General features: G+C 39.0%; 1 protein-coding gene across 3 annotated transcripts in view; it reads left to right on the top strand.

The window, feature by feature from the left end:
* The window catches only part of TECRL (trans-2,3-enoyl-CoA reductase like), a 63,352-nt gene extending 54,982 nt beyond the window's left edge, over window positions 1-8,370 (top strand). Inside the window, exons 8-12 of one of the 3 annotated variants that reach the window (XM_069855456.1) lie at window positions 1,553-1,596; window positions 4,433-4,490; window positions 5,750-5,835; window positions 6,303-6,348; window positions 7,866-8,370. In XM_069855456.1, coding sequence (XP_069711557.1) covers window positions 1,553-1,596; window positions 4,433-4,490; window positions 5,750-5,835; window positions 6,303-6,348; window positions 7,866-7,993 — 362 coding nt within the window. In that variant the 3' untranslated portion in view covers window positions 7,994-8,370. Of the gene's footprint in view, window positions 1-1,552; window positions 1,597-4,432; window positions 4,491-5,749; window positions 5,868-6,302; window positions 6,349-7,865 lie in introns of all 3 variants that reach the window. The other 2 variants (XM_069855457.1, XM_069855458.1) reach the window with 2 other exon arrangements.
* Window positions 8,371-18,085: the final 9,715 nt, after the last annotated feature.

The raw sequence follows: 18,085 nt of genomic DNA, 5'->3' as shown, positions 1-18,085 counted from the left end.
GCAGTGCAGGATACAGCTAGCTTTCTGGGCTGCAAGTGTATATTACCGGCTCATGTTGAGCTTCTTATCCACCAGCACCCCGAGTCATTCTCTTCAGGGCTACTCTCAATCTGTTCTCATCTAAGCCTATAATTGTGCTTGGGATTGGTCTGATCCAGGTGTAGGACCTTGCACTTAGTCTAGTTGAATTTCATGAGGTCATACAGGCCCACCTTTAAAGTCTGTCTAGGTCCTTCTGGATGACATATTTTCCCTCCAGTGTGTCAACTGCATCACACAGCTTGGTGTTTTTTGGCAAATTTGAGGGTGCACTCAATCTCATTGTCCATGTCTGCAATAAAGGTGTTAAACCATACCGTTCCAAATACTGACCCCTGTAGAATGCCACTCATCCCTGGTCTCCACTTGGATATTTGACCAAAATTCTTTGAGGGCCATTGACCAAAACTCTTTGAGTGTGACCATCCAGATAATTTCTTCCACTAAGTGGCCCATCAGTCAAGTCCACGTCACTCTAATCTAGAGACAAGGATGTCATGTAGGACAATGTCAATGTCTTTGCACAAGTCCAGGTAGATGATCGGAATGGTTGGACTCAATGATCCGGTGGGTCTCTTCCAACCTGGTTATTCTATGATTCTATGAGTCTATGATTCTATGATGTCAGTTACTCTTCACTTATCCACCAGTGCTGTAGCCCAATTGTAGAAGGCTCTCAAATTTGTCAAGCATGATTTGCCCTTAGTGAAGCTATGTTGGCTGTGATCAATCACCTCCCTTTTTTCCCATGTGCTTAAGCAGAGTTTCCAGGAGGATCTGCTCCATGATCTTGCCAGGCATAGCGGTAAGATTGACCATCCTGTAGTTCCACTGGTCTTCCTTTATTTAGCTTTTTTTGTTAACTTCATGTATCAAAGTGCTTTGTCAAAGCATATGGTGGTGTTAAATTCCTTGGAAAGACAAGTGAAGGTCAGTGGCAGAACCAAGCTGGCAATCGTAGCCTTATCCATAGGCCTTTCTATGTCCATGAGCAGAGAATCCAAGACATAGCCAATTCATTACTTTTTTTTTTTTTCAGTAGTGAGGCTTTACTATATAGCCACTATCTGCTTCACAATCTCACCATGCAAGAAATACATGTAACCTTTGCAATTTTCACACATCTGGTGAAAAGTCATGCATGCCCCATCCCTGGAGGTGTTCAAGACCAGGCTGGATGATGCTTTGAGCAACCTGATCTACTAGAAGGTGTCCCTGCCCATGGCAGGGAGTTGGAATTGAATGGGCTTTAAGATCTCTTCCGAGCCAAACCATTTTATGATTCTATGATGCTATGAAATACTAGAAAAAGTTGATAACTGCCTTGAGATTGGCATTTCTACAGTACTGTTACTATTTGCATGGACCTCATATTGGTGTGATAATATTGATTCATTCTGCAGAACCTGTCAGGAAAGAAGTATTTCTGCTCCTCAGTACTAGATTAATTTTACCCATAGGAAACCATGTGCATACTGTAAAACACAATCTATAATTTCATTCTATTTTGTAGCATTTGGCCACAGACAAGTTTTTTTTTCTGCCCTTGCTTTTCTGGTAAGTACAAAAATGAAGCTTTATTAATAATTGTGGAATAGGAGTAGCTCACAATTTAGAAGAATGCAGTAATGCTTCTATGCATTTTTGTATCTAGGCACGTCCATGATCACTGCCCTGTGTCCTTTGACTGTATTGAGTGATAGTTACCGATGAAACATTTTTTCTTGCCTCGATATAGCATGCCCTGCTATAGCTTCTATAGAAAATGCTGCCACCAAACGAACAAGTGTTCGTTTGGAGGTGTTTAAGGCACGGGTGGATGAGGTGCTAAGGGGCATGGTTTAGTGTTTGATAGGAATGGTTGGACTCGATGATCCGGTGGGTCTCTTCCAACCTGGTTAATCTATGATTCTATGATTCTAAGTGGGTTGTGCTAGGGGTCTGAATTCAAGAAGCTTTTCTGTGAACTTCCTACCCATGGAGACTCCAAACCTTTCCCTTTCAGACCTTGTTCTGGCAGGTTCTCAATGAATTTAAAACAGCAACATAAAATATAAAATTATTTGAAGCTGTTTTCACAGGTTTCTAAAACATATGAAAAAAATATTTGGAAGGTTTCTTTTTTCTCCCCTCTTAAAGCTTGTTTTTATTACATATCCCAATTTAAGTGTATACATCTGCAGCTACTGTATACAACAGCGCTGATTAATTTGAAGAGTGTCAGCAGGCTTTTCTGAGAGATTCTCATGTTTAGAAAAATTAAGCTTTACAGGGATGTTTTTCTCATAAGGTACACATGGAATATAAAGCAGGGGAACAGTATGTAGACTTCTATATTTTATAATCATTAATATGGTAAGCATTTTCCCTGCTGTTCCCCACTGCCTCATATTTTATATCTGAGACACAAACTAAGGAATAGCTTATATTTAGCAGTACTTCTTGATATAGAACATTAGCAACCACATTTCTAAAGAGGGAAATAAGAGCTAATTACAGCAGAATGCAACTGCAGGGTCAAAGGTAAGCCAATAAAAAACCCCTGCAGAAATGTCCTTTGCTTGTTTTATTTAGAATTGATTTTAGCATTCATAAGTGTTAACTATAGTGTGTGAATCTTTCTTGCTTCTCAATAGTGTGGACATTGCATATTTCAGTATATATAGTGTTTCACAAGAACACTTAACTTTGAAACATTTTTTTTCTTTAAAATAACAGTAATCAGAAAGAAAATCATGTTTCTAGCTCATAATTGGAAGTATGTAAATTAAAATTACTTCTATTCCTATGCCTAGAATTATAGCTTCTGATATAGTATTTTATAATAGAATTTTCTTTTCTGGCTACTTAGTGTTTTACATCTGGTGTTTATGATAGGTGACAGTCAGTTAGTTGTAATTAAAAAACATAAAAAGACTGCAGGATTTGAACCATGACTATGTACCCATGCGGAATAACAGCTTTGCTAACAGAGCTGATTTAAACTTTCCTAACAAAACCCACAGAAATCTCTCTGACGAAAAAAAAAGGGGAAAATTCTTCAGCAATGAATGCTATCTACAATGTTCCTTCAGATAATTGCACATTTCAATATAAAATGAAGTTACATATTCCTTTCAATTAGTTTTAATTGAAGTTAGATATGGATGACTTTCAGAATTGGTTTTAAAAAATTACAATTTTTTTCCCTGTATTGATTTTGTGACTTTATGCTTTTAGCACCTCTAGGTTTTAGCACTCTTCCTTTTTATTTTCTTTTCTTATTTTTTATCCAGCCTTGCAAAATTTAGAATGATAAATGATATAAGAAAACACAACATTTAATACTGCACTTTTTTCAATTTAAGAGGAGAAATCAGTCTTCAAACCTGGAAATGAATAAAAGTTCAATTCAGTCTGAGATTAAAATGTATACAGCCTTTTGGTTTTCTTTGTAAAGGGTGAAAAAATGAAAAACATAAAATTATATTGTTGTACTGATCAACTTTCTTTTTAAGGAATTGAAACTGTTTTTTCTACCAATTCCTACTTTAAACATGGGCAGTAATTGGGTTTAATTCTACAGTAATTGTAATCGATGAAATAGTGAAAGCCACAAGCAAATCTGAAACCCCCTTGTGCTACATGCTGTATAACCAAGAGGGGGCACATGATAGCACTTCCAAAGATTTAAATCACCTAAATATTGAAGACCAAGTTTGAGCAGTTGGTTAGGGCTGGAAATGGTGTAACCAGAGAGCAGCAGAACCAGAAATAAAGTACTGGCTGCCTTCATTTATCAGTTCCTGGTGACTGCCCTTTTGACCAGGTGCCCTTCAGAGAACCACTGCATTTTTAGTTACCCTTTTTTTCCTTCATCAATGAATTATCTAGAGAACTAGTTACTGTGCTCTATAATGACCATAACAAAGGTGTTATGCTGAACACATTTGAAAGCCTGTGTAGGAAGAGGGTAGGCAAATTAACTCATGGCATCTTTACAAACGCAATGGTCACATTTTCACCAGCTCCTTTGCAGCTGGATTAAATCCACATCCTGAGAATGATATTCAGTTCAGAAAAGTACCTTGCTAAATTCCTTAGACTCTAGGGAGCCTTTCTGATCTCCCCTGACCAAAGCATGTTGCATATGCTGGGCATTGGAAACGCATTTTGCTCTCTGGCACTGAAACATGGGCTTTCAACCCAGGTTGTGTGCACAATACTCACTAGACTCTTTTATGTGTTTGACAAAGAGCACAGAATATATTTCCCTAGGGAGATTAATTTTGGAGTTCATATTTTCTGGGTGGAGAGAGTAAGTTGTAATGGGGGAATTCTCATTGTGTACTGCAACATAGTTACCCCAGTATTTTAGGCATACAACTGAAAATATGTTTTTAATGTCTTACAGATGTGTGAAGCTGGAAATCACTTTATCAATGTAGCTTTAGCTCACCAAACTAATTCAGGTCTGTCTTTGTTTCCTGTTTGTCTATTTAAGACTGAAGTGTTCTTAACCTATCCATCTTTTGCTGGTACATAGTTTATTATGTATCTGCATCCATAGAACAAAGAAAGATGAAGTAGGTACCGTGCAATCAGTGTAACATCTTCAAAATAAATGTGGTGACAAGGAAGCATTAGCAACACTGTTGTTTTTCCAAAGCTTATAGCAAATTTATCTTAATTAGATGCAACTGCAATTTAAATATGAATTTAAACATGGAAGTTCTCTGAAGCATCTTGTTAACAGACAGCAGAGGATTTAATTTTAAATAAGTTCCAAAAACTTTTAAACTACATTGAAGAGTTTTTAGATCTGTGCATCTCATGCAAAGATATACACGTACACATGTACATATACAAATATACAAAGATATGACTCCTGAATCCCTACACAGGCATCAATGTATATGTGTGCTCTTAACAGGCTGCTCCAAGCATGGGTTTTTCAGGAACTTCTGTACTATGAGAATAAAATTTATTCTATACATACTAGGAAGTAGGATATATTTTCAGGTAGCAATAGTACATTTTCCCACTGTAACACCTATTCAAAAAAACTTTACACACTGAAGCTAGTTGCTGTTCCAGAAAGCTTTTGTTGTGCTTTGGTTAGGCAAGTGTTTTTGTTGTTTGCTGCAACAGACCTGATGCAGTTTAAAAACAGCAAAAGCCAAATAATATATCCATATTCTCAGTGCCTATAAGTATTAAAGACAGCGTTTTTGCCAGACTTTAAAAATTAAGTGTTGTGGCATTTTGTGTGAGCATTATCAGTGACTGTAGAGAGTGATCTGTTAGTTCTGGAGTAGCTTTCCTGTTCTACCTTGGGCCAAATGATGAGGACGAGAGAGGTTGCAGGTTCAAATTCCTGAGTCAGGCTGAATAGGATACCAGTGCATCCTTTAAGAATGCCCTTGGTCTCACCTGCTGGCTAGTCTGCATTGAACTCCCTGTCTCTCTCTTCCTCTGAACAAAGGTTGCATCTTTTGGACATTCCAGACCTTCCTAGGAAAACTGATACAAGGCTCAGAAAGCAGCGTTCTCACTGGGATAAACAGCTTTTGCTGCCTCAAAAGATTTCACTGACGCTTTTCTAACAAGTTTTCCTTTGGGAGCATTGGCCAAGGGGATGACTGTTATGTGGGCTAGTTCTAAGTTCCCCTCCTTGTATTGAAACTGGTTTTGTCTGTTTGGATGTTTTTCCTTTTTTTCATTCATAAAGGAAATAAAGCCTGTTTTCCAAGTCCAACCTACAATCCCTTCACGTGGCTCTTCTTGCTGGTATCCTGTCCCAACTATACATATGAGGTATATAACTTTCTTCTGCTTATATGCAAAGGGTAGGTGGTTACTGTTTCAGGCTCTGCCTGCAGAAAGTCTAAAGCACCTCCATGCAGTTTCCTATGCACATCAATCAATATGTTCAGTATGTCAACCTCCTTGCTCCCACAAAGGTTTCTCCACCAGACCCTTCTCTTCCTTCACATCAACATCATGACTCTTGTGTACATTCCTTTCCACTGCAGACTCCTCAGTGATCCAAGGATTTACCACCCACCATTTCACGTCATCCAGCACACAGGGCCAGGGGTGTGGGGGTGTGTGTGTGTGCTGCCTTTCTAGCTACATTTCCTCTCCCATTTCCAGTACAAGTGTCATACTGATCATTAAGGTTTTAGAGTTTTTTGGGTTTTGTTTTTTTTTTTTTTAAAAAAAAAACTTGCCCTTTTGCTTTACATAAGCCTACAATATTAATGCCTTTTTCTTTGCAACAGGTTGGGTCTTGGATTAGTTTCACAGTGATGACACAAACCCTGCCAGGTAAGCTTGAAAAAGAATGAAGATAGCTTCTAAATTGTTAGTTGTGGAAGTGAATTCTGGAAATCTAAAATTTGTCAAAAAAGTTATAGCATGTGTAATATTGCCATCACAACCCCCTTCAGACATGACTCTATAAACCTTCAAAGCACTATCCTCCACAGTGTGACTACTACTCTACCGCCTTCTTTTGATCAAACCCAGCTCTCTGCTTTTTGTGAAATATTGTTATTTCTTCTATTTCCACAGTGAAAACAGACTTTGAAATTTAGGAAAAAAAAAAGGTGGTATTCTTCATTTATATTCAATCATTTTTGATATAGAAAAATTAATTTGCATTTTAAACCCAGAATAATACTCTTAACAGGGAGAGGAAAACAGTTGCATTTAGTTTTTCAAAAGAGGAAAGACACATGTATTTCTGGTAGCATTTCCCTGTATGCTTATATTAGGCAACCAGCTCATTACATCAACCTGCTTAGTAGCACTTGCAACTCTCACTCAGTACTTTCCTGCATCCTCAGAGACCTATATACCCATACAAACACGGTCCTTGGTATTGAGTTTTCCAAAACATTCACTTCTTAATTATTTTTCTATTCCAAAATAAAAATCTATAAATGTTACTTGCAAAAATTATCCCCACATGATTTACAGGCAAGGAGTTTCAAAAGTGGTTTAATCCAAATCATGCAAAATTTAATTTTTTAATTTTCTTTGAAAAGATGTGGGGTTTTTTGCTGGTGTGGAAATGACCTGAAAGTTTAGGGACATAGCAGAGCTGCGTTCACAAGGGCAGGAAGCAGGAACATAAGCATCTCACTCATTCTTGCTGTAATTGTCCCAAACATGACCTGACCAAATGCCAAATGAATATTTCTGATTCACTAGAGCGTTGTAAGGATTACAAATTTGCAAAATGAGTCTGTAAAAGTGTTCCCCATTCAGCGCCACTCAGCCTGAAGGGAGAAGTACCACTTATTGGCTCCTGACAACCACAGGAGGGGCCCGGGCACCTGTAATGGTTAGGCTTTGTGAGACCTTGATACTGGGCAGCTAAATCTGTTTATACACCTACTGCCTATTTGTTTCAGGGCTGAGCTCTCACTTCAAGCGACGCAAAGTTAAAGCACAGCTCCCTGTTATAGTTGGGAGGTAAAGTTAAAAACAAAGAAGTGTTATAGGCCAAAAGAAAATCAGAAAAACTGTTGTTAGAGGCCATGGGTAATTATGTAGTGAGATGGCACCATGCCTAAGGAGGCCTTGGGATTTATGGTGAAGTCATACATGGTATTGGGTGTGTCTAAGATGTGAACATCGTCTGTGTGGATTCTGATGTGAAGGCTGAGCTTCAGGTTATGGTATATCAGCAACTGCAAGGCTGAGAGAAAGGGCAGAGATGACTTATCTCTGCCCACAGTAAAGACTGAAGACTTTTCCATAAACTCTCTTGTATTCACAGACATTGAATGAAGACACATTTTTTTTTTTTTACATTTTTTTTTCTTTTTCCTTGGTAGCTGGCATTTTTGCTTTCCTGATGGTCATCCAGATGTCTCTCTGGGCCCAAAAGAAACACAAGATGTACCTGAAGAGATTCTGTCCTGAGGTGGGGAGGAAAGCAGCCATGATTCCTATCATCTTCTAAGCTATTCACAACTCTAAGCATACAGTTCAAGAGCTAACTCAAAGTGAATGACTAATTTTGTTCAGTAACCAAAGTGGATCAGAGGAAGAACTACTGGATATCTTTTTTTGAAAATTAACAGTTCAAGATGAAGAGCTTTTAATTAAGTGAAAAAATGTAACTCTTGAATTCTTGGTTCCTGCTAAAAGATATGATTTAATTAGTTTTTCTGTAATGGAGCTACTTGGGCAGGGTCAAGAGAATTGCTTATATTGAATGTTAGGGTAGATATTTTGCTGGTGTAAATGGGCACTGATGCTGTTAAAATTAATGAATGCAGCTAATCTGCATGCATGCTGATTTTAAGATTCAGAGTTAGATGTTGATGAGAGTTCTGGATTTTTGCATCAGAAGAGTTTCCACGGACTTAGTTTTATTAAACTGCCTCAGCTCCTCTAAAGCATCACATTGAAGAATGACCACTATGCTGTTAACACAGCTTAGTCTAGGTTTACAAGGCCTTCCTTCCTTCCTTCCTTCCTTCCTTCCTTCCTTCCTTCCTTCCTTCCTTCCTTCCTTCCTTCCTTCCTTCCTTCCTTCCTTCCTTCCTTCCTTCCTTCCTTCCTTCCTTCCTTCCTTCCTTCCTTCCTTCCTTCCTTCCTTCCTTCCTTCCTTCCTTCCTTCCTTCCTTCCTTCCTTCCTTCCTTCCTTCCTTCCTTCCTTCCTTCCTTCCTTCCTTCCTTCCTTCCTTCCTTCCTTCCCTATCTAATCTCATAGGAAATTGTTAAATACAAATTGGCTTAAATTGATCACCACAGAGAGTAGGCACACCGGCCCCACAGTGACAAGAGGGGACTATTTGTGAGGTGCTTCCCGTCTAGCTGCTAATTTGCAGCATGCCCTTGGGTATATAATTTAAGTCCACCCCCCTTTCTCACACTGAACAGCTCTGGAAATAGCACAAGACTTTCTGGACTAACAAGTGTGTTAAGATCCTCTTGTTCAGTACCTGACTCCATTAAAACACCATTCAACTTATATGAAGCACTGTGAAATCCTTGGGCACAAGGTGAATCAGAGTACAGTTCATTATCAAAAAGGAAAGGGATTCTGCCATATGCATTTCAATCCACATCTGAACTGCCTCAGATGTACACTGCTGAAAGGCTTCAGCTCCCTTTCAGTTTAGCCAGTCTCTGTTTGCTACTTTGCTTTCCAGGACATTATGTTTTAAAGGGTTCTCTGAACTTGTTATTCAAGTCCCGAAAACTCTATTTAGCTCCACTTGTGAATCAGCGACATCGACATTCAGAAGTTCAATTTTAGTTACAGAGAACAAAAGGATCAGAACTGCTTCACCAAGTATTAAGATATAGGGAGTTAGTGCATTAAATCCAGTTTTCATTCTATTTCAGTTGCACATTTATCTATGCCTTTTCGCTCCCGTAGGCTAGTGAAAAAGCTTGCTTAAAGAAATTTAATCATAGGAACACCAGAATATAGAAGCAAGGCAGGCAAACAAAGATGCTGTTATCATTGTGCCAGTGTTCTAACAAAGTTAATTTACCCAGTAAATTGGGTTCATACCTGTCTTCTAATGTCTAACTCACAAGAGTTATTCTATTAGCCACTGTAACTTAATTTCACCTTGGTAATGTAACTAAATCACTTTCCATATTTTTTAACTTGTAACCTGTGAACATCTAGATTTCTTTATTCTTCTCAATGGAAAACTCAAGTCACAGTGAACACAGTTCTCTAACCAAGACTGCTAATAAAGGTCTATTTTTGAAACATTATTTTCTGTACTCTTTAGTCATTTACACCTAGCAACAATATTTGTGAAATGCATTTTTTTTTTCCAGCCAGTGTTAGACATGTGAGCTGAGACTGTTGTGTCTTTCTTTAACAGAGCTATTGTGATTGTTTTCAATTCATGTTTATGAAATGTCTCGGGTTTGCAATCCTCAAGTTTAAAATAGTTCTTGTGGGAAGGTGACTTGCCAAAATTCCTCATCTCTTAATCTCTTGATTACAATGGCTGCAGCTTCAGGTCTGTTCAAGACACGTTTCCAGAGTGATTCCAGTTGCTAGGTGCACAGTCCCTATTCAACAGTTAGCTTAGGCAAAGGAAGTACTTCAGGAATATTTTATCTCCCTGCTTATTAGTAGATCATAGTACATGGGGTAAGAGATATAAGGGGTTGACTCCTGTTCTAAATAGCTAAAGTTTTAAAATGGTGGTAAAAGCAAACACTAGGAATGAACAAATGAAGATACGTTGCAGAAGCCTGTCTCAGATAAACATGGTACATATTTTGAGATTCACCAATAGGGTGCTGAGCAGCTAGAACATCTCTGAACAGTACTAAATAACTTCACAAACAGCAATATATCTGACTTCCTGCACCTTCTCAGATCTTTCTGTATTACTCTCTCTGATTTTCAGGCACGTCCCGTAGGATTAGAAGAGGTAAGTTAACCTCATGGCATGGGGGGTGGGGCTAGTTTTGATTTAAAATAAAAAAGACATTAAACTGTTCAGACTTTGTTTTGATAAAGTTTTGAGGGCTTTGTTCTAAAAAAAAAAAAAAGAAACAATCCACAAGCAAATAAAATAAGCAGAAGAAGTATCACTATATAAAAAATTGTGATCAACATTGATTTTAGCTACAAGTGCATGCAATATTTTGAACTAAAACAATTGCTTCCACACAAACATTTTCATGGCAAAGTTTGGTATGACAGTGCTGGTTATCTGGCGAAAAAAAATGACTTACTGACCTCTGATACAATTTCTTGTACTAGGGGCTGATGTAAAAGTATACGGTTAACTCCTAATTCCTTTGGCAATATAAGGCAATATTTTCTCATAAGCACGGACCTAATGTTTTCAGAGCTATCAGCAGAAGAAACACACAGGCAAGGCCACACCACTACCAGAATGTCACCGTATTTCAAGGTCAAAGGGGAGGAGTCAACTTTCAATATGGACCAATAAGGATTCAGCTCACGTATTTGCTTCCCACTTTGGCCACACTTAATATGGAACTACTTCACTGGTGTTGCTAATGATGTTCCAACCCCATGGCAGGGGGTATGGAACTAAATGATCTTTAAAGTCCCTTCCAATCTAAACCCTTCTATGATTCTATTATTCTATGTCATGATTCCAGTACACTGGGCTCCAGTGAAAAGGAAAAATAATTAGGACATGAATTACTCTTTTCAACCCTGCTTCTCATGAAAGCCATGAAATACACTTCCTGCAACAAAAACCAATTTGTCCCATCGAGTTAAATACCTTTTTGCATCCGGAAAAGTGACAGACTGCAGGGCAGTGAATCCACTCCATGTGGTTCCCTGCCCTTGCCTTTGCTCCCAGGGCCAGCTTGAGCTGCCCTGTGGCTTCTGACATCCCCAAAGCTGGCTTACACAGACAAATTACAGCATTTGTCACAAGAGGCAGGAGGCAGCAGCACTGTAGAGCAAAAAAATCGAGTGGTTGAAGTTGGAGACACATTCTGGTTAGATATGAGAAGTCCGCGCAGTCACTGGCGCAGTCAGGACCCCATGCACAGGGGTAATTCCTGCTCAGCACTCCTCAGAAGTTGAGTCATATAGGCCAAGGGACAACAAATAAAACAAGGTACAGAGACATTAGGCCTGTAAGACAACAGTTTGGGCAAGGACTGTTTAAAAGGAAATCAAATGAAATACTAATGGTTCTTTCCTGGTCTGCTCAACAAGGACTCCGTGAATGACATTGATCAGCTTGTAGGCTGAAAACATATCTCAAAATAATTGCATCCTGATCCACTAGGAGATACTGCTCAAAAATTCAGGTCCCTCCATGTTCACCCTGCAGCTTACAACTGGGTTTCTGCTGTGATCCTTCTGATGGGTAATCTCAACTTTCCCAAAGTGTTTCCAAGACTTTCAAATTCAGAAGCCTAAAGCTAAGCCTTCAGATAGGCAGGCCTGCATTTTTATGACCTGTTCTTGTCATGAAATACCAGCCTGGAAAAGAATAGATATCAGCTCTGGCTACCTGGTTGTATGGGGAGGTGTTTGGATGTGGAACAAAAGTGATAGATGCATTTGGCATCCTATATACGGATCCCCAGTTTTAAAAAGTCCTTAAGACCCAGCCATATGCTTATCTTATAAGACAGTTACCACATCTTCACATCTGAAAGGCTGAAAATGATCTTAGTGATTTAATCTTTCTATAGGGAAAGCTGAATTCAAAAGTATACTGAAAGCAGAACTGAATAAAAGCAGATGGTCATCTGTTCTTAAGAATGCTATTATCATGAAAATATACTGTACTTTTCATTGTTTTGTACAAAGAAAGTGACTCTAAATTGACTTTTACCACACTAGAAACTGAGATAAAGCAGCCTGATATCAAAGCAGATCTCTGAAAGAGAGCCTGCAGTGATAGCTAAATATAGTAAAATAAATATCACTGAACATGAAGGTATCTAAAGCACACTATAAGAAGAAGAAAGTTATAGGAAAGCAAGAGAATATTTATCTACTTGTAGTTTTAACAAATGCTGCGGAACTAAAAATTAATTCAAACCATGAAGAGTTTTCAGCAAGCTAATACTTTCCACATGATATTTTATTGGCTTCTTTTTTCTATATCTTCGTAGGCACAAGTTTTATCTTCAGGTGATATTCCCTGTCATTAACATTCATGAAAGCTTTTAGAGAAACACACTGTATGCCTGTTCCAATGTTCCACAGATAAATGTAATTTGTGTTGTGCTGTCATTGCACATAGATTAGTATCTACATGAAAAACGTTTAATTAAGAAAAGCCTGGTTTATCATGAGTGTGTGAAGGCTGCTGTATAGATACTGTTAGAGGCAGTTTTCACTTCACACAATGGTTATCATCATGTACGAATGTTTATTTTAATGGTCTCTGCACATCTTTAGCCATGACTCAAACCGGACAACTCTTTTTGCAGGAATCAGAACAAAGAGCTAAGTTGTACCAGGCCTTTATCACAGTCCCAGTATTTGGTTATTTATTTATCTAACACACCAGAGACTGCCTTTCACCTGGCTCTACCCTGCGAGGACATCTGAGAAAATGTGTCCTTGTCCATTTTGTCTGGCTGGACAACTGATGAGCATCAGTCATTGCGAGACTGAAATAATCTGCACTGAATTTCCTTGCAAAGTAATAGTCATTCTAAAACCTCTTAGCAAAGGAAAATTCAAGTTAATGAGTCCTGAATATGTGTGCTTAGATTAAAAAAATCTACCACATATTAACACCTCTGTCCAAATTTCTAATGTATACCTGCTTTTATCTAACTTCTAAAGCCTTTGAAGACTGAATAACCAAGTAAGAGGAAATGATTTATAGCTAAAAAAAATATAAGATTATTCAATCATACCAATGAATTCCTCATTCAAAACAGAAAACTTCACATCTTCTCTAAAAAATTTGATTGCTAACCAGCTTTCTCCTAATACACAGTATTATTCCTGTGAAAATAATATAACTCTTGATCTTTTTCATTGTTCTGAGTACCTGAGCATACTCAGTAAGAAAGGCTTTTGTTTTAAAATTACAGGTTCTACTATTTGGGGTTCTTTTAAAGCACTACAGGATAGCCTTGAAATACATTCTTTTCCTGTTATTAATTCTGCAAGTTGATGAGTTTTCAGCTGACTAATGAAACACCATGACACTAATTTACAAAATAGAGATATTTTAAAAGGTTTCCCTCTCCTCAAGACAAGAATAGGAAAAAAAAGGTACCTTTTGTCTTTTCCAGTAATAATATGAGGACCTTTCCCAGGTTCAAGGGCATCCTTGCAGAACGAAGCATTGATTAGAAAGCTGGAGGGACCAGAATGTCATTGCATTCTGCTTTTAGGGATTAGCAGCTATGACTTTTTGGAAGGAAATTTCACTCTTTCTGACAACTGAGCTTGACATAAATGGATTAAAGATGACATATCTCCAATATTATATCTAATTAAAAGTAAAGTGCATATTCCTAAACCAACAGGGAATACTTGTCACATATACAAACACTGTATTCTTCCACCCTCTGGTTTACATCATCTCTTTTAATAAGGTGCTTTGCATTTGGACTCATATGCCTTTGATTCTAAATCTTAATTAAGTACCTAGTAGAGCCTTGATATACACAATGATACCACAGGATAACCAGATGCTGACTTCAAAACTAAGGATGGAGAATCTAATTGTACACTTTTAATGAATTCCAGCCCCATTTTGCCACACATACATGATTAAAGTCCTGCCATTTTTAGATATCCTTCCAATAGCCGTGTGAGGCATGATACCATGTACAGACTTGCCAAACATCCCACCTTAATCCAGTTGCAGAGCATAGAGCTAGATCTCAAAGCAGTGATTTGTAATACTCTGCACTGGCTAAGACCTAGCTTCAGAATTACTCTCCTCGCTTCCTTTGCTCCTCAGCTCTGCAGATCCGAAGCTATTCAAGGACTTTTCTCTGCAAAAAAAAACCAGGTACCATTCTTCCAGGTCTGAAACAGCAACTTGCTACTAAATTATAGATCTGTAACAACAGAAGCTGCAACACTCTCAGGTACACGTTGACATGTTTTCTTATACAGAGGGCTCTAGCAGGTAAAAGGAAGATGACATTTGTTCTTATATGGATACAGAGAAAAAGCGAACAGGGCTGTAATAATCTGAGAGCTGGCATCTACTCAGGGTCTCAGTGTCTTGGACAGTTATCCCAGGAGAGGGCAGTACAATGAAGATTTACTGCAATCTAATAAAGGCAATGCTGATCTTGATTATCAATTTGAAATTAAAGAAACAAGTAATCTATTTTGATCACATGAAGATATTCACTGGAAGTTGTACCTCAAGCATTTTTGTACCTGTTTTGGAAACTCACATGTTATAAGCATATGATAAACTTGTATAAACTAATACAAGTTACACAAGGAATTACTGCATACCCTGTTATTATATACAGTTACTTGTATTCATTTTTGCTCAAGGATATTAAGTGCTTTTGCTACTAGAGAAGTGGCTTTCAATGATAGGATAGTGGCTTTCTATGATGGAGCAACCACAGCAGTGGACAGGAGTAAACTGACAGATGTGATCTATCTAGATTTCTATAAAGCCTTTGACATTGTCCCCCACTGTCCTGTGGTAAAGGACTTGAGGTTGCTGGTCAATGAGAAGCTCGACATGAGCTGGCAGTGTGCGCTGGCAGCCCAGAAGGCCAAATGTATCCTGGAATGCATCAAAAGAAATGCATCCAGCAGGTCGATGGAGGTGATTCTGCCCCTCTATTCCTCTCTTGTGAGAGCTCATCTGGAGTACTCTGTCCAGAGCCGGAATCCTCAACATAAGAAGGGTATGGAACTGTTGGAACAGGTCCAGAGGAGGGCTACAAAGATAATCAGAGGCCTGGAGCACCTTCCATATGAGGGCAGGCTGAGGGAGTTGGACCTGTTCAGCCTCGAGAAGAGAAGGCTCCGAGGAGATCTTATAGCGACCTTCCAGTACCTGAAAGGGGCCTAAAAGAAAGCTGGAGGGGGACTGTTCATAAATGGTTGTGGTGGCAGGATGAGGGGGAATGTGTATAAACTGGAGAGGGGCAGATTTAGGCTTGATATAAGTAAGAATTTATCCACGATGAGAGTGGTGAGACACTGGCACAGGTTGCCAAAGGAAGTTATGAATGTCCCATCCCTGGAGGTGTTCAAGGGTTGGATGAGGCCTTGGTCAGCCTGATCTAGTGGGATGTCCCTGCCCATGACGGGGTTGGAACTAGATGATTTTAAGGTCCCTTCCAACCCAAACTATTCTATGATTCTATGATTCTAAGTGGTGGTAATTTTTTCTGACCTTGTGAACTATGGTATCAAGTCCTTAGGCCAAAGACAAGACCTGGACTGAGTGTGTCAAAGAGCATGATATTTGCACAGGAAGTTCAGGACACAGGAGGTAACAGTCTCCATCGGCTGCCCTGCTCCAGTGCTGATGGGCCTGAGCCTAAGATATACCAAAATCCATCACAGCCATTGCTTCCCCCTCTCAGAGTCCCTTTGCTCATGGGTCATAATCCTGGCCAGCAGATACAGTGCACAAGTCTCCTTTGAGTTGCTCAAGAGCTGAAGTGTTGCAAGCTGGCAGTAGCTGTGCTAGGAGATGTGCTGCAGGTGTGAGGCCAGGAAGCCAGATGCAAAACTGGCATTGTCATCTAAGTAGGCAGCCTGCCAAGCAATTTTTGATCCTTGAGCAAGTCATTTGTATTTACTTCTCACCTCTTAGGCAACTCTTGAGGTACTTCCCAGCCCATGATTTTTTAAGGCAGAAATCTGACTCACTCTCAGATGGCAGAGCCCAGAAGTGAGCACTGCAGACATTGCAACCCAAAACTTAAAAAAACCCCCTACTTTTATTTACTGGTAAACAGTTTATATAAGAGCACTAAATCTAGGCAATATAAGGCAATCTTGCCTACTGTAGTTCTGGGGCCTCTGAACTGCAGTTGCTTTTGTCATCCAAAGGGAATATCTAAGCAAGAAAAGGAAATACCTTGTGTAATCACGTTGTTGTGTTGCAATTATATGCAAAAAAAAAGCATTATAAAACATGTTGACAAGATCCCCATTTCTCAGCAGCCCTTCAAGCAGTCACCTTTCAGATATAATTGAGCAAACAGAAATAAAATAAAATCCTTCAGCATCCACAAATGTATGGCTGACATACACAATCAATAGGCAGTTACAGAGAGGGAAATATTGTGGAAGTTTTCTTATTGGAGATGAGGGGGGAGGGGAAACTGTGTTTCCCCCCCCTTCAGCAGAGAAAATTAAATTGATTCATTGGTTACAGTGCAAGGAGATGAGCACCTCCAGCAGAAATTAAGAGCACAAACAAGATCATGATACACAAATTTAAAACAGCAGCAGACAGAACTGACTAAACTGACTGCCATTTTAACTGCAATTGTCGATAACATGGTCAGAAAATAGACAGGCTGAAGGATGGTCAAACATTAAGCCAGGCAGGCTGGTAGAGAAAACATGAAAAAAGTCCTCTGCCACAACAAATGTCTGCGGATGGGGCTGCTGCCCTGACAAGGGGAAGTATGGAAAACTTAGGGCAAGTAGGGATCCTGATACCAGATGAAGGCAACAAAGCTTAGTGGTACCAAAAATAATGCCTGGTATTTCTGTTACTTCTAGAGCTTCTAATTAATTTTCCTGCAATGTTTTCTCTCCATCTCAATTTCTTTCATCCCCAGAGGATATACTATAAGCCTTTATGTTGCAGAAAAATATTCTACAGCCACAAGAAATGAAAACCACCTGTTCTTTGAAAGTAAAGTGTCTCAGCTAGGATTTCCCACACAGCTGAAATACTAAGCATTTCAGTACAATCTAGGAAAGAAAAAGTTCAATTAATCCAAAATCAGTGGGTTTTTTTTCCTTCCAATGTTTGATTTACAGGAAGTCTCAAATATTTATGTTTACACCAGGAACGAAAAGGTACCACCTCCCACTGGAACGCCTCTCTCTAAATCTCCTTTTCAAGAATGAGTTCCTCACAGTGCTTCTTTCCCTCAAACTAAGCATCACTTCATTGTTAGTTACTATAAGTTACAAGTGCAAGGGACAACATTCCCTTGTTTTCAGAGAAAGAACCAGCTGGGCTGAACGCTACAAACTGGAAAACAGAAGCATTTGATTTCCTCAGCGGAAACATCCTCTGACCACACTGAACATGGGAGTCTGACTTAGCTTGAACAGTGAGTGAACCAAACCTGGTGCTTCAGACCACTGAAAAATCAAAAGCAGCAGCAGGAAGATTCAGCATGCTGCCAAGGGGAAAACAAATGTATCTGGAAAGCTCTGACCTTTTCTTCAACAAATGCTACACAGGGTAAGACTATGAACAGAAAAATGGCTGCACCACAGCTGAGGCTTATTGTACAAACAAATTTTTGCTGTGAAAATGAGCTACCCTTATACCTGAAATGGGATTGTAGACATGCGGCCAGTGTGCAGATTTTTCCACTCATGGGACAGCTGTGGGAGAGAATTGTGTGAAAAACAGACCAC

The sequence above is a fragment of the Phaenicophaeus curvirostris genome, chromosome 4 (assembly GCF_032191515.1).
Source record: "Phaenicophaeus curvirostris isolate KB17595 chromosome 4, BPBGC_Pcur_1.0, whole genome shotgun sequence".
NCBI classification, from domain to species: domain Eukaryota; kingdom Metazoa; phylum Chordata; class Aves; order Cuculiformes; family Cuculidae; genus Phaenicophaeus; species Phaenicophaeus curvirostris.
Note: the sequence above shows the minus strand (reverse complement) of the source record. Positions and strands in the feature narration are given on the sequence as shown.